Here is a 12,402-nt window from a genome sequence, read left to right as displayed (position 1 = left end):
GGCGTGCAACTGTTGTCTTGGCAACAAACCGGAAGTGATATAGGCACCGCGTTTGTTCGGTGCGTTTGCTGTCAATGCTTATCTAATGATACGTGCTGAAACACGCATATATGTTCAAATCAGCACCAGTGTCGCATGCAGTTTATGTCCAGATGTAATAGCGGGTTAAATAATCCCTAATTAGATTGGGATATTAAACAAGATTTCAAAAACGGTCGATGAATGTGGGATATCGGGACAGAGAAGCTGCGAGGCCGAACAGCTGCCCCCACTTTAGTTTCATGGTTACCGCAGAGACAACTGCAGTCACAGCAGCACTGATATTTAGTAATTACTAGTCTTTACATTTGCACATTTTCTTTAAATAACTTTCAGAACAGCAAAGAGTGCTTGCTATAGTTCTTGCATCATATAGGCAAAAATGTGTCTCGTCGAACAGAATACAAACTTTCCGTAGGCTACGTGATTGTCCATTTGAAAGTTGTCGCTCTAGTCTATAATTGTAATATGATGATGTTATGATGTTTCACGTGGTCACGTGTGTTTGACCGCTGTCGGGTTATCTTAAAAGAGATGTGGTTTGTAATTAAAAGACGCATGATTTGCAGGAAGCATGGTGTGGCTTTAAGTCTGCCTGCAGTGAATTCATTAACCCACAAACACTGAAAGAAACGCACTTAAAGGACAAATATGACAATTATTGTTTAATCCTCCTCAAACTTTAATAATGCGGCAATTTGAGCTTGTTACCATAGTTATGAATTCATAATTTCTCTTTCATATTTTATTGTTGTCTCTAAGCGTATATGTTTCTAACATGACTTGGCCAAGCACTTAACACACTGTGTAGGCTATTAGAAACTATTTTGTATTTAGTTATATGGGCTTTACATGGTAAAATCTAAGCTTGTCATTTAGGTTGTTATATCTGAACCATTATGACAAGTAATCAATTCATAAAGATTATCTGACCGGTAAACTGACATATCAAACAAACTGGGCTTTTAAACGCCAGCTCAAAAGAGTTTATGCCACTTCTTTAATGCCACTTCTGCCAAGGAATGGTCTCATAATGAGCAAGGCTTTTCAACGAATTTGTGTATAAATACTGTTGAATTTAAATTAAGAACAAGTGGGCCTACATTTATTCGTAAGGTTCATCATGACATCAGCCAGGGCAAGGCGACGTGAGCAGAGAATATTACATATTTGGAAAAATAAACTTTGCCAAAATTGTTCTTTATTTTTACAAAGACAGATTATTTGGAATGTCACAAAATGAATGTAAAGAATATCCACTATACTAGCCTTTGCTCATTCACTCGTAAGTTCATCAACATCACTGGTGATTTTCTTATGTCTTGTTTATTCTATAATAACTTAAGGAATTTATAGTATTAGTAAAGGTCCAAACATATTTTTATAAGCTGTTATCGCTCTGTAACTCTGAATGGGGAAAAAACACCTTGAAAGACATTCAGTCAGACTACTCATGGAAGTCTCAACACCGACAAATGTGCCCACTGAGAAACTGCCTTATTCTACAAGATTTCTACAGTCTTCTAAAGACCATGTCGACGTACCAGATTATTACTGAAACTGTCAACTAACCTACAAATATGTAACAGATGAACTACATAACCCGTTAAACTAAATAGCTTTCATTACCTGAGTATATCAAGTCAGGCTTTCCTCACCTCACGGAGAGATTCACCGGCAATTTTTTTCTAACGACTGACTTACTTTCCACAAAAAAGGTCTGACTGGGTACTTTGCACAGGCTAGTTATAAGCTTGTCATCTGTTTGAGCTATACAGTTCGTGAAGTCTTTAGCACCTACCTCACAATACCTTCTTCGCAATAGACTTTATGTCAGATGTATTTGACCATAAATTAACCAGATTAACTACTTCAAATTTATTACCAGTTTATCACACAAGCATTTAATTGACTGCCATCCGCGCTAAAGCGTGTAGGCTATCTGTCTTTATGCGTCAATAAATAAATAAATACAAATAAATAAATTAAAATAAAAAAACACGGCTATTCTGTACTGCAACCACACTTTTATAATTATTTATTGAGGTTTATTGTCTACTGAGAGATGAGCTAATACTGGAAAGGAAAAAGGGTCCCCTTAAATAAAATTTCAACTTTTTGCACCATAATACATATTGTAGGCCTACATAAAATAAATATATTCGGATATTATGCAAATTCGTGAAGATTTTCAGGTGTATGTAGATTTCTCTCTCTTTGTATGTTTCGAAGCAGCATTAAAACGCGAGAAGGCGATTTGAAAGTGTAAAATGTTTATTTAGATGTTTTATACTGTGCAGTCACAATACAATAGCTGTCAATAGTCTACAATCGACCAATAAGACAATGAACACTGAAGACATCAAAATGTTGTCCAGAATGAGAAGTTGGGGGTATAACAGTGGCCGTTTGTCGACAAATTCGTGAATGTAATAGCTTGAAAGCAGTCTGAAAGATAGGCTATGTGCATATACAGGACTGGACCTCGAGACCAAACTGACGAACCCGAACCGGCACAGTGAAGCAAATCGTACAATAACTGCAAAAATTTAACTTGAATTTCAAATAACTTTGAATAATAAAAATTATTACGCCGACTACAACTTAACGTTGCAATTCTTAATTTTAACACGTAGTCCTAATATAGTATTTTGTCCTTTAATTTTGAACTATATATATGCCTTTCTTTGATACATTATTAAAGGCCAGAATATACCAGGAATGTTTAATAACTACCCCAGAAAAGACAAACTAAAATCAAAAGTAAATGCTTTTTATCATGCTTTTAAAGAACATTATAATACACATGTAAATTACAAACAACAGATAACAATTTGTTTAAGAAAACTGTAGACCGAAAGTAAAAAGTTTGTTCGTATATTTTTTCTTCACATACTTAACACCTCCTCATTTCTCAGTATTTTTTAACTTTGAAACATCAGGTGCATCCTGGGATCCTTTTTAAAGCATTTAAGAAGTTCCTACATATATTTGTAGAATGCTTTTCCTTCACAACAGTCCAAAAATGGATTAAAAAGTTATTTTTGTGTAGAAAGTAGGCATATGTGCATTCATCTAATCTACTAGTTTAAATAATTTAAGCTGAAGCGTTTATATATATATGTCTATATATATATATATATATATATATATATATATATAAAAGGTCGGTATAATTCAGTAATTTCTGCATTCTGAAAATGCCACAACCTCGCTCTGCGCTACACTTTGCAATCAAATGGGCCTCTAACGTTCTCACGCAAACTTAGAAATTCCAGCAATTTGTTGAATGAAGTGCGTCATTTTCACTACGTTAACGTTACATGTAGAATATATTGATAATAATGACAAAAAGAAATGGATCTACATGACACTACGTTGGCATGGAAATAGCTGGATTATATCTGGCGTTGGCTTTATCGTGTAGTCCCTCATCATCCAGACGATGTGGAAGATCCGTTCAGCGCTGTCTTTCGCACTTTGTTGCCAAAACTGAACTGTCGATTTGGGCTTGTCATCGTCGTGCAGTTAATAGGATTAGAAATATGGGTGAAATGAGGTTGTGAAGGCTGAACCAGTGTGCTTGGACTCGGTAGTGGTGAGGAGGTGGATGGAACTCCAGCGGGACTGCTTGCCTTATCGCTGGCTGAGTCGCTTTCAGAGCGGCTTGTATTGTTCACGCCATCTTGTGGATGGGTAATCTTCATTTTTTTACAGCTGGGCCGCACACGGTACTTCAGAGGCAGTGGTCCATTCTATGTAATGTGCGAAAATAACAGAAGGCACCTTACTGAACGGTGTTTGCTGAACAACTAAAACGCTCAGTCCACAAATGAACGAATTATCTAAAGATAAATAAATTATCTGCTTGAATAATACACTTTGAGATTTAAGACCAAGTGTGTAAAGCGAGTCAGCAGTCAGATTTGACAGTAAAAAAAACTACTCTTCTTAGAACTTACTCTTCTCCAAGTGTAGATGTAGGCAATGTCCATTAATGTGTAGTAATCTTTCAAAGGCTCATCCTCATACATAACTTCAATCTATTTGTACAAAGAACGATAATATTAAAAAAACAAGCACCAGTCAATCAATATCACACCATAATGGACAATGCAAAATCAGCAAGTAAATAAATAACAATACCCTTTTTCTATAAAATTATTATGTGATGAAACACTGAACTACTGAACTTCTAACTTCCAACTGTAACAAAAGGATTTTAAAAAGGCCAGAAACTGAAACTACATCTGTAATAGATCACATTACCTGAAAAGTAGGAGGTATATCCATTTTGCTTCTCAGAAATTTCCTCAAATGCATCACAGTCATGGCAGCAGGGCACTGTAAGTATCTTTTATTATTAACCTGTGTGGTTAATAATAAAATAAATAATACACAAATATATTATTCAGATAAGCTTTACTATTGGTGTAATCTGTATCACCATCATTACAGAGAAAAAAAGGCTTTCAGCAACAGCAAGCACTTCTTTAATTACCTGTTCTTTTTGCTTCTCATCTTTGCTGGCTTGCTGTTGGGCCCTGAACAATAAATAGTATAATTGTTGTAAATTAAATACTAAATTGTAACTTTTCATGTTTCATGTTTATCATTAAGGATACACTCAAGAATGGCCACTTCAAGTTTATGTATTTATTTACACATGACAACAAAAATCACTTATGCAGACATATGCAAACACATACCTTTGATCAAAAAACTCAATTGACAGACTAATAATTTCATCATCTGTGATGATTCGCTTGTCTTCATCAGCAACTTCTCCTCGATCCTCATTTGATCCATTTGCAGCTTTGAAAAAAACAACAAAAGATGAATCATAGCTTAAATTTAAACAAAACAATTAGACTAAACAGTTGCACAACAGTCTATTCAAACAGCTACCCTAACAAAACCAAACTTATTTACTTATGTACATTCATTTACTTACCATCAACAGACGGGTGTTCAGCATAAAAATCTCTCCTACGTTTCATTTCATCTGCACAGAAAAATAAATTTCCAGATCAAAGCATTTGTAAATAATTACAAACAATAAACACAATCTTTTACAGTGACTGACTTACTTTTGAAAAGACCAGGAACCAACTTGTATACAATGTCCTGTAGAGTTTTGTCAGACCTGTGGGGGGAGGGGTGTTGGTCAAACCTTTTTTTTTTCTTTTTTTGGGGGGGAAAAACTAGGCACTTTAAACCATGCTGCTGCAACCAACTCAAATTCATGTTATTTCCTAATTCTCATATTAAAAGGCATGAACAGAAAACACAATAAACAGCATTTGAGATAGAAACAAACACGATGTCTTGATTATTAGATGATTATTACTATGAATAACTATTTGCAGCAAGTGGAAAGATGGAACAGACAGTGATTTTAAAGGTTACCGAATATTGAGAAGTGGCTTTGTTTTGTGGACCTGTACATCACATATGGGACAGTATTTACTGGTTTCCAGGTACCGGACAATGCACATTTTACAAACTGAGGATCAGAGAAATGTCATAGTATAAGACACATTATCTGGATGTGTTGTATATATTCAAATAAAACCACAGAAAAAAAGAGCAGCACATCTCATATACTCACAGGAGTGCAAGCATTCTATGATTGTTGTTGCATCTATGAAATATCCACCACACAAGACACACATCAAATGGGGATTGAGCTCCGTTATCTTGATCCTTGTTGTACGATGCATCGTCATGGGATGGAAACGACTCTGCAGGTGCATCAAAATAAGATAAGTTTTGCAACTACAAACAACTGCCAGAGAGAAACCAATCATGAGGACTTAATTTTGTTTTTATGGGCTGTTGCGTATGAACGGAATAACAGAACTGGCGCAATTTTTAAGTCATCTCTTACACACGGGTCTTCTGTGCTGTGAAACGGCACGATTGCGATGTAAAACGAAAACATAGCACTGCACAACGCATCGGTCCTGAGGACAGTCTACGTAAATGAACTTTATGCGACGAACACGTCTTACGGTTTCTATAGCAACTAAAGCTGCGTTACATGGCAACGTACCAAGCAGCTGTAATTGAACGTTCTGCGTAGAATAGCGTGAACGCGCAAATTTCGATTTAAAACGAAAATCTCGGCCATTAAATATGTTAACGGTCTTTCAAAATTACAGTGCATCTTAAAACCTCGCATAAATAGCTGGAATAAAAGACTGAACAGCCATTGATGATGCTGATCTCCGCTTTGCTTTGACAGTCTCTCCCTCCTGGATCACTAATGTTGTTGCAGTCGTTCATTGCCCATGAATGCACCTTGCATTAAAACTGATACCCATTTGACATCATGACTATCGTCATACGTTGCTAATGCTATGTATGAGGCTAATTTCCGTTTGTCACAAATCCTGTTTTTGAAACACCTTGCGTCGGGGCATTCACTGAGAGCCGAAGGCAAGTGCTACGAAGTGCTGAAGAAGCTAGAGTAAGCAATAACTGTCAACAGTACACAAGTGACTACATGTAGACTCTCGTGCTGGATGAAGCATACCAAAAGTAGGTTATCGCCAGTAGTTAAAAAAAAAAAAAGCGTTTTATTTATTATGTAACTTGCTGTGAGATAATCATACATTAAAGGGTGATGTCATCTAGGTATGATAATTTCATATTAAGCCATCGGTCTATACAAACGATTTTAAGAACACGCCAGAAAAACCAAGCATCTGACACTAATTCTGATGTTATTTCACGTGAGAGGATATCAAAACATAGTATGAAGAATGGCCTATATACTTCTGTAAGACAACTTTAAAAACATCATCAATCTACAGAGGAATAAAATTTCAACCTGTGCCCTTGCTTATTAAATAAATAAAGGCGTTCATGATCTAACATTTAATTAGTAAAACATCCACCAGTCAAATAGACCGCAAATACAGTGCTGTTTGTTCTCACCACTGCTATATATGTAGGCTCTAGAATAAATAACTGTAAAAAGGAGGAAATGACCCTTATACATTAATTGTGCCAGAAATGACCCTTATACATTAATTGTGCCACGTGAGAATGTGCGAGTTTACAAAGCCTATATCGATTAATACAGGTAACGTTACCATAATGAAATTCCACCTGATTAAGCAGATGACAGAAGACTCGAAATGTTGACAGACCGTGTTAAAGTCATCAATATTATAAATAACACGTAACTTTATATTTAGCTCTGACATTCACAACTACAGGGAGTCAGAACAGTGATTCTATTTTAAACAAAATTAGTCACCCAAGTCTCAGGTATACAAATTGCGGTTTCTACATCAAGACGCATACGCGCAAGTGAAAAACCTTGTTATTATTAATAATAATAATAATAATAATAATAATAAAGAATTCTAAAACAAAATGCCGACAAAGTTCAATAGCCTACTAAATCATATTTTGTTCTTGACGTGACAAGCCACAGAAAGGCTTAGCCTACATTACAGTAGATATATAAATACGCGATTACTTATTTTTTGAGCTTATTATTTTTTATCTGAATGGTAAAGTACAGTACTTCGACAAATGTGTTTGTCAAAGTCCAACAAAATGATATAAGAACCATTCAAACCTTGTGTAAGCCAGGTTATCTAAGCATCCTTCAGGTCAGTTGGACAAATGAAAGAAACCACTAAAAACATTTTAAATACGTGAAACGAGTACCTGAGTTTATGAATACTTGTTCTTTTATCAACCACACATCATCCGTGTAGTGAATGTTTGCTGTCAACCGCTGAAAGCTTTGTCCTGTATCCGACAACATGGACACGTTTAGGTTACAGTGTAAATTTAAGTTAAGAAAACACACAAATAGGTACAATTCAGTAAAACAACGAGTTTATCCGGTCGTAAACATCATACAGATTGCATATCTATAAAATCAGATAACTGCTCAAAGTGACAATAAAAAGAAAATCCTTTAGAATTCAGCCTCACATGAACAGTCGACCCGTTTCTACGCGATTTCGCGTGCACATCAGGATTCATTAAAAACAAAACCGTTTCATTTAGCCAGAAACCCCAAGCAAACATAATGATGCCAATAACTGAATATCGTACAACAAATCAGAAATCATTCGTACAGACAGGATACGATATTACTAGATAAAATAACTCAAATCTATAAGCACGCGGAGAGACGGAGCCAGTGTTGCGTACGCGAGCCTGTCAGTTCCCGCATCTACTCTAACACACGTCTCCATTTTACGCTCACAAAAACACAGATGCATTTAGAGCACAGAGTGTGAAATTAGACATTTGTAAGGGAAGATATCGAAGAACACATACCTTACTGAGCTGGAGCGAACAGTCGAGCCTGGAGGTGGTTACAGACAATGAAAGTTAGTCGATCAGTAGAAAATGAATACGAGCCAAGCGGCCATCTTGAAAAGGGCTGCAGACGCTGTCAATTGCAATAAGAGAACAGCGGAGCAGGGCGCGTTTCAATAATAATAAAAAATAGAAAAGGTCCGGTTGTGATGTGCTCGGTTGCAGATTTGTAAGCGCTCTTGAATGTAGACCTCCCGCCAGTAAAACGGCCAGGCTGATGTGCGTTTTCTCTAGGCTAGCGCCTTCAGTCTTCTCTTCGAAAAATGCTGCGCTGATGGTTCAGTGGAAACTGACACCGTCCCCAAAATGGCTTGTAGTTCGACCGCCCCGTGCATCACGTGATCTAATTCCTTAAGGGTGGCCTGAGAATATGTGTCGGTGTATTCAGCGCTGCTCGCGTTCAGCAAATAACAAAGAAATGTGTTTCAAAGGTTCTTGTAGGTCAGTTTTGAACCGTTTGCAACTTTTCTCTGCAAAAATCTCTATCCCTCAACGGTTTTGAAGAATGTAATTCATAACGGAGACATTATCAACTTACCATAAAACCAGAGTCACATCTATTCAGACAGTATGTTAAACTGAATATCGCAAAGGCGTTGAGGAAGCAGTTCATACATTAGCCAATCACATGTTCAGACATAGGCTATATGCTACCTAACCCGACAGTCTGTTCTAAATTAATTCATGGTGGTGAATAATGCAGAGGGCAGTACACTGTAAGAAATCTGCGCACGTTCCACTTATGGCCGGGAGTTCCCTATAGAAAATAAGTGCCATTTTGCTGCTACAAATATGACTCAATAATTTCGCAGAGGAACACAACCATTCCGCATATTCTCATTACCTTCAACGTATTATAAAAGCCTGTCCTGGCCCTCAACCTTAAGAATTTCTACTTTCTATAGCATATATAGACACAATGCGTTGCTTGTATCAGTAAGGGGATCCAGAGGTCAGACACTATTGTCGCATAGTTGTGACAAATGTCGTTTTCATCAGAAACATGCGTTTATCAACAAAGAGCGCTGACTGAGCTTTAAAACATAATTACACAAAGGCAGGTTTACTTATATCAAAGTGATTTTTTTATTGTAAAATTTATGAAAAGAAGCTACAGAATAGTCGATATATGCAAGAAGAAGAACAAAAATTGATGGGGCACTGCGTCCCGAAGGAAAGACACGTTTGTCGCGTTAATCTTCGGCATTCGAAATGTATTGATCCAGGAATCAAGACTGGGTTGCCCTCTCGAGACTTTTTGCTGCGTCCTTCATTTTTCCAACCAAATCCTATACACAGTTGAAACAATCCAGATTACCAACCAGTAAATACGTGCACATGTTAATTCCCACCTTTATTTCACAAAGTCACATTTCTGTATTTGAGGGAAACATCAAATTTAAATTATACTGCAACACTGTTATTGTAATATAGTCTTATATTCAGTTTATGCGGTAGTCTTATGCCAAAGCACTCGTTCATTTAAAGAAGGTCAATTGGTTGTCATCGTAAACCTCACAAGCTTTAAGTTTTACGCAAACAAGTTAATAACGTTATGGATTAACACCCTTAAATGAGAAAACAGCTATTTTATTTTTTTTTAACTCTTTTATTGGATTTAACAGTCAATCAGTCAACCGTGATCAAATGAAAATACATCGATTTCGTCAATTTTATTTTTACGCAGTGACATCATGGTTTCAGTCTGCTAAAACTTGTGGGTCGATTCAAAATGTAAGCTACTGAGATATGTTACATGATTTGACCATGATTGAGTGCATGAGAATTTTATGACTATCTTCCGGACAATTCACCTTTGTGTCACCCCTATGACAAACACAGGGATCTGTGTAATGACTAAGATAATAAAATTGCTAAGCAGGCTTTTCCAGAGGAAGAAACCCAAAGTTTGCATTTCAATTTCAGCTGTAGCTTAAGACAGAATTAACGAGTTATATCAATTAACAGTCAATAATAATAAAAACTATAGATAACTGTTTCATTATTTATTTCACGTCTCAATTGCGTCTGTATGTGTTTCTTTAGACCGGACTTCTTGTAAAATGAGGATGCCCATACAAAATGTAACTGTAGGAAGATAAAACAGCCTCTATATGGAGGCTCTTCTGCTTATGAAATAACATGACTCAAACAATAAAACCGTGTATTTTACCCAGGCCTTAAATAAAACCTCTTAATCAGCGAAGTAAACCATGTCATGTTAAATTGTCTTTAATAATTACTTGAGGATAAAGCAAAATAATGATCATGCAACTTTGTCGTTTTCAATAAATACCTGAAGTTGCTCCATGGTGCAACTAAAATTAATTTCCGAAGAAGCGCCAGCCCTCTGCAAAAGTAACCAAAATTTATTCAAAGTGAAGAAAATAACAACAACAATTCCTGGACATATAGCTATTAGCCTATTTATGTATCTACAATTACATACCTCGGTGTTTAAGGAAATCAGGTATGACGGCTGATTGACTTTATGTACATGACTATTCTGCCGAGAAAAACAATGGTTATGAGATAATGAAGTATTGGAAACTAACTACTTTATAGAAACAACGTACCTTTATACAATACTCAAGACGCCATTCAGCATCCGTTACATGGGGAGGACATGTATCAATGCTGAGGAACATAAAAGATGATAGTAAAAAAATTAAAAAAATTAAAAATATAGCCTATCGCTGCAGATCATACTTAAAGTTACACAGATTTTGATTTTACACTCTACAAACAGGGAAAAAGTCACTACTGAATTGGTTGTGGTAGGCTATAATTCCATCAAATAAACAGGCTACTTATGTAACAGAAAATCTATACATACAATTTCTCACCTTGATAACAAAGATTCCAATTTTCTTTTGTTTTTCTAAAAGAAAATAAATGTTTAATATAGCCTACTGTAATGCAACTGTAATTTCATTCAGAGGAAACAGATCAATGGCATACAAAACATTAGCCTACCTGGAATGAATTATAAAATGTGTCCACTCTCTCATTCAGGAACTTGGCATCCTCAAGACATGAGCTAAAACAGTACACGACATTTTTAGAATGGAAAAGTCAAATAAAGTGCTAAACAGTTTTATATGATCTTAAAAAGACCATTTCGGATCATGTTACCTAATTGTTGATTTATCTGCATTCTGCTTAACTCCTTCCAGAATGAAGGTCGTTGCCGCCGTATGACAGTGTTTCAAGGTAGTCTGGTCAATGTGCTTCAATTCTGGGTGACCTGCAAGAGATGAAATTTGCTTTCGTGCGTTGTTTTGAACTGAGTAAACAATGCTTAGACAATTCAAACGTACAATTATTTGACACGCCAATTTAGCACATTAATTACAAAAGGAGAAAAAAAGAGACAAAACATTAGCGGATAACTAGAGCAGATGAGTTAATATCTACTGTTTTTACTTAGATGAAAGACATGCAGGCTACCACATGAAAGCGTTTGGCCATAACCAAGTAAATATTCATAAAACCTTATACACATTTCAGTTCTTAAAAAAGAATGGAGTGGTTACCACACCATAGCATAGCTAATTCGGCTAAGCGGATGGTTCTTTATTGTACACTACACTGTTAGCACAGGATGCAAGCCACAAGCAGGGATGGCGAGCACAGTCTGTCAGCCCTTGCATAGCTTTAGGTGACATATAATATGTGAAGCCTTAGAAAATAACATCAGCAAGAAGACACAGCGCGGCGCGACTTCCTTCTTGTCTGGAAAGCACCGGAAGTAATGTAGCACAAAGAAGAAAAAAAACTCAACCACCTTACCTAGAACGCTTTCGCCTCGAGGGGAGACCAGACTGTCGAATGCGACCTCCGTGAATATCGTAAATGATTTCTGGTCGAACACAGTTGGATCGGCCAGGGTTTGAAGCCCTTTCATCACTGATTCCGACAACTCCATTTTGAGCAGACTCGCTAGCCTTGGTCACATGATCGCGTCAGCTGATCTCAGCACTTGAATTGTCGGAGAACAGAGACACTGAT

The 12,402-nt window shown here is 36.5% G+C and overlaps 2 protein-coding genes across 2 annotated transcripts; both read right to left on the bottom strand.

The window, feature by feature from the left end:
* Positions 1 to 3,190: 3,190 nt before the first annotated feature.
* On the bottom strand, positions 3,191 to 8,725 carry LOC107695394 (polycomb complex protein BMI-1-A). Its single transcript, XM_016495273.1, has 10 exons — positions 8,350 to 8,725; positions 5,651 to 5,783; positions 5,449 to 5,545; positions 5,130 to 5,185; positions 4,994 to 5,044; positions 4,749 to 4,854; positions 4,541 to 4,583; positions 4,309 to 4,407; positions 4,002 to 4,082; positions 3,191 to 3,794 (listed from the first exon to the last, which is right to left on the bottom strand). Exons 2-10 carry the CDS (start codon positions 5,766 to 5,768, stop codon positions 3,474 to 3,476), a joined length of 972 nt encoding a protein of 323 aa, XP_016350759.1. The 5' UTR covers positions 5,769 to 5,783; positions 8,350 to 8,725; the 3' UTR covers positions 3,191 to 3,473.
* Positions 8,726 to 9,453: 728 nt separating this feature from the next.
* On the bottom strand, positions 9,454 to 12,402 carry LOC107695393 (COMM domain-containing protein 3-like). The gene is made up of 8 exons (XM_016495272.1): positions 12,184 to 12,402; positions 11,527 to 11,638; positions 11,368 to 11,431; positions 11,238 to 11,272; positions 10,968 to 11,028; positions 10,841 to 10,897; positions 10,688 to 10,741; positions 9,454 to 9,680 (listed from the first exon to the last, which is right to left on the bottom strand). Exons 1-8 carry the CDS (start codon positions 12,317 to 12,319, stop codon positions 9,621 to 9,623), a joined length of 579 nt encoding a protein of 192 aa, XP_016350758.1. The 5' UTR covers positions 12,320 to 12,402; the 3' UTR covers positions 9,454 to 9,620.

Source organism: Sinocyclocheilus anshuiensis, unplaced genomic scaffold (genome assembly GCF_001515605.1).
Source record: "Sinocyclocheilus anshuiensis isolate Anshui unplaced genomic scaffold, SAMN03320099.WGS_v1.1 scaffold110, whole genome shotgun sequence".
NCBI lineage: Eukaryota > Metazoa > Chordata > Actinopteri > Cypriniformes > Cyprinidae > Sinocyclocheilus > Sinocyclocheilus anshuiensis.
The sequence above is the reverse complement of the archived record's forward strand: the minus strand, read 5'-3'. Positions and strand labels throughout refer to the sequence as shown.

Excerpts from the sequence above, each read along its gene's own strand:
- LOC107695394 (XM_016495273.1), bottom strand. The coding sequence starts at position 5,768 with ATGACGATGCATCGTACAACAAGGATCAAGATAACGGAGCTCAATCCC. Across the intron at positions 4,408-4,540 it reads ATGAGAAGCAAAAAGAACAG|GTTAATAATAAAAGATACTT; the intron begins GTAATTAAAGAA and ends TTAACCACACAG. Across the intron at positions 4,083-4,308 it reads ATATACCTCCTACTTTTCAG|ATTGAAGTTATGTATGAGGA; the intron begins GTAATGTGATCT and ends TTGTACAAATAG.
- LOC107695393 (XM_016495272.1), bottom strand. The coding sequence starts at position 12,319 with ATGGAGTTGTCGGAATCAGTGATGAAAGGGCTTCAAACCCTGGCCGAT. Across the intron at positions 11,432-11,526 it reads GCAGATAAATCAACAATTAG|CTCATGTCTTGAGGATGCCA; the intron begins GTAACATGATCC and ends GTACTGTTTTAG. Across the intron at positions 10,742-10,840 it reads TGATTTCCTTAAACACCGAG|AGGGCTGGCGCTTCTTCGGA; the intron begins GTATGTAATTGT and ends TTACTTTTGCAG.